General features: G+C 44.9%; 1 protein-coding gene across 1 annotated transcript; it reads right to left on the bottom strand.

Annotated features, from left to right (window-relative positions):
- Positions 1-2,508: 2,508 nt before the first annotated feature.
- On the bottom strand, positions 2,509-3,445 carry LOC122698468 (cofilin-1). The gene has a single exon (XM_043909532.1). It carries the CDS (start codon positions 3,361-3,363, stop codon positions 2,863-2,865), a length of 501 nt encoding a protein of 166 aa, XP_043765467.1. The 5' UTR covers positions 3,364-3,445; the 3' UTR covers positions 2,509-2,862.
- Between the last annotated feature and the right edge of the window lie 215 nt (positions 3,446-3,660).

Below are 3,660 nucleotides of genomic sequence, written 5' to 3'. Positions count from 1 at the left end.
TCTGGATGGAGACAGGAGGAGGGAAGGAAATTTGCAATCCAGGAATGATCAGATTGAAACACTGACCTCTCTCTTCCAGGGTCAGTGTTACTAGGCCATGTCTGAAGGACTAACATATCTACTCTCTTCTCTTTCTGGAATCCCTAGTAGTGAGATACTGTTCATCCTTCTGAACTCACCTCTCTTTTTCCTCTCAGATTTGAAGTTTAATTTAGAAAAATTAGAAAATACAAGTAAATGAAATTAAGGCAGGCATGGGGAGAGCTTGCCCTGATTCATTCAGGCTGCTTTTCATTTACTCACAAATACATGAACAGAAGAGATCTGACTGTGTATGTGCTCTATGTAGACTGTTGTTTTCACTTGACACATTCGGCATGTAAATATACATGTACAGCATTGTTCCTAATATTAATAGCTATCATTTATTTTTCTGGAGGGCTTTCCATTCCATTATTAATTTAACCAAACCCCTGATGCCAACAATTAGATTGTTCCTTCATTTTTGTTATGAATGTACATCTCATACTTGTTCAAGAACAATAACATTATTGTCCTTGTTTGACCAGTTAAATGTTTTTCCTGCCTCTTCTCTCCCCCTCTCCTTTCAAAAATAATCAATTGTAACATTCTGAACATTGTGTGAGCATGAGGAAATACATAGATGGATATATTCATGTATATCCTCACACAATTGTGTTGCATATTTATGTTTTTTGTAACTTTCATATCAACAGTAGGATCATGTTATGTACATTTCCATTCAATTTCTTTTTTTGCAACCTGACAATTCAACATGGAGATCTTGCTTGTCAATGAATAGAATTAACTCATTTTTTTCTTTTAATAGCTGCAAAATATTCCAGGTTGGTAATATGCCACAGCTTATTCAAGCATTCCCCTGTCAATGGAATGCAGGTTGTTTTCAGGTTTTATTGTGTTTGTTTTGTTTTTGACTTTGCAAACAATATTGTAATTCACATTCTTGTGTATCTGTCCTTTAATTGTGCCTGTATTTCTGTTGGATGCACTGACAGGTGGACAAAAGAGTTTATGTAAATGGCAATTTTAAATTTAAAATTCACATTCTCTGGCTTCCCTGATGGTCCAGTGGTTAAGGACCATTGGAATGGTCCACCTGCCGATGCAGGAGACACAGGTTCGATCCCTGGTCCGGGAAGATCCCACATGCTGAGGAGCAACGGAGCCTGAACACGACAACTACTGAGCCAAGTGCCTGGAGTCCTGTACGCCACAAGAGAAGCCCAAGGAAGAGCAGCGCCAGATAGCCACAGCTGGAGAAAGCCGCAAAGCCATGAAGACCCAGCACAGCCGGAAATAAACACTGAATAGATGAAGGGATGCGAGGACCGTGTCCTGGGGAATGCCAACAGGTAGAGGTTGGAAAAGGGAAGAAGATTCAGCAAAAGATACAGAGAAGGAGAAGGCAGAGCTGTAGGAGGACCAGGAGTGTGGTGCTCCAATAACCAAACGAAGAAAGGGTTTCTGGGAGGACAAAGTGATTGACTGAGTCAGTAGCTATTTATCTGGCAGGTAAGGGGGACTGAGATCTGATGTTAGGTTTGGCAACATGAAGATCAAAAGTGACCTTGTTTCAGTGGAGGAATGGGGACAAAAGCCTGATTAGTGCATTTAAGACAAAATGGGAGTAAAAGTGGAGGCAGTAAGATTAGATAATTATTTTGAGATGTTTTGCATGAAGGGAACCAAAGGGGTGGGGTGGAGGCTTCGAGGAATCTGGAAATAACAATTTTATACTTTCTTTTCCAATATTTATACTGGGTACTTCATTTTCTTGCCTAATTTGATAAAACCTCTGAAAACATTGTTGAGTAATAACATGTAAGCAGAGATCTCAATCTTTCCCCAATTTTGATGAAAATTGGTTCTAGAGTTCAACCATTTAGAATGAAGTTTGCTATTGATGTTTGGTAAATGAATTGTTGAGCTTTTAAAAAATCATACTTAAGTAATTTTCTAAAAAAAATAAAAGATTAATGTATCTTTTGGCTGCGGCGGGTCTTTGTTGCTGCCCGGACTTTCTCTAGTTGCAGCAAGGAAGGGTCACACTTCCTTGCTGCGCGCAGGCTTCTTACTGCGGTGGCTTCTTTTGTTGCTAGAGGACTGACCCTAAGTGTGCAGGTTTCAGTAGTTGCAGCGAGTGGGCTCAGCAGTTGTGGCACACAGGCTTAGCTGCTCCATAGCAGGTGGGGTCTTTCTGGACTAAGGATGGAACTGTTGTCTCTTGCATTGGAAGGTCGGTTCTTGTTTGTTTTTTTTTTTTTTAGTGAGCCTTTTTATTGTGGTTTTTTTTTTTTTTTTTTTTTTAAATTGAAGGTCCCTTACTGGTCCTGCTTCCATGAGTGGCTGTGACCAGAGGAGAGGGGGGAGGGGAAGCAGGCGGCACAGGGAGGGGTCATCTCCACAACATTCCATTTATACACAGAACTAAACAGACAAGCACAGAGTCACTATTGCGGTTAGAAGTTGGCAGCATGGGAAAGGGGAGGAACAGGTGGGGGACTGGGGTGTCGTTAAAAAAAATACAGGCCCCCCCCCAAACAGGGGTTCGGCGGGGGGGGGGGGGGGGGAACTTGGTCTGTTTCAACCCAAGAGGAATCAAGATCAAAAGCGGTTTGGGAAGGCCAGAACCGTCAGGGGTGGAGGGAGGAGGAAGGTCCAGGGGGTGGGGGGGGCTGTTTGGCAACTGGGGTGAAGGGACTGCCCTCCCCCTGCTGGGATCCCCCCAGCCCCTCCGGTCTGGCAGGAAGGGGGCAGCCTGCAACCCCCGTGGGCAGGTCTGGGGCTGCCAGATGCTCCAGGCAGGGGGCTGGAGGGGGCTCACAAAGGCTTGCCCTCCAGGGAGATGACGGCGCTGCCCCCCAGCTTCTCTGCAAGGGTGCAGCGGTCCTTGACCTCTTCGTAGCAGTTTGCTTGTAATTCATGCTTGATCCCCGTCAGCTTCTTCTTGATGGCATCCTTGGAGCTGGCATAGATCATTTTGCTCTTAAGGGGTGCACACTCAGGGGCCCAGAAGATGAACACCAGGTCCTCCTTCTTGCTCTCCTTGGTCTCGTAGGTTGCGTCATAGAGGGCGTAGCGGCAGTCCTTGTCTGGCAGCATCTTGACAAAGGTGGCATAAGGGTCGTCTACCGTCTGGCCCACGTCACCCACCAGGATCTCCTTGCCCTCCTCCAGGATGATGTTCTTCTTGTCCTCACTCAGGCAGAAGAGCACCGCCTTCTTGCGCTTCTTCACTTCCTCTGGTGTCGATGACTTACGCACTTTCATGTCGTTGAACACTTTGATGACCCCATCAGAGACAGCCACACCGGAGGCCATGTTTCCGGAAGCGAAAAGGCGATAGCGAGGAGAGCCTACGAGACAAGAGCCGCTGCAGCTGCTGCCGGGATCCGACTGAACCGGAAGGTCGGTTCTTAAACACTGGACTACCAGGGGTGCCCAAAGTAATTTTAATTATCCATATTTAAAGGAATTAATGAGGTATAACATAGATACAATACATTGCACAAATCTTAAATGTGTATCTCCTTAAATTTTAAAATGAACATACCCATGTAACTATCTCTTAGATCAAACTTAGAAAACATTTTCAGCATCCTAGAAGCTTCTCTCTTG

This window comes from Cervus elaphus, chromosome 8 (assembly GCF_910594005.1).
Source record: "Cervus elaphus chromosome 8, mCerEla1.1, whole genome shotgun sequence".
NCBI lineage: Eukaryota > Metazoa > Chordata > Mammalia > Artiodactyla > Cervidae > Cervus > Cervus elaphus.
The sequence above is the reverse complement of the archived record's forward strand: the minus strand, read 5'-3'. Positions and strand labels throughout refer to the sequence as shown.

Excerpts from the sequence above, each read along its gene's own strand:
- LOC122698468 (XM_043909532.1), bottom strand. The coding sequence starts at position 3,363 with ATGGCCTCCGGTGTGGCTGTCTCTGATGGGGTCATCAAAGTGTTCAAC.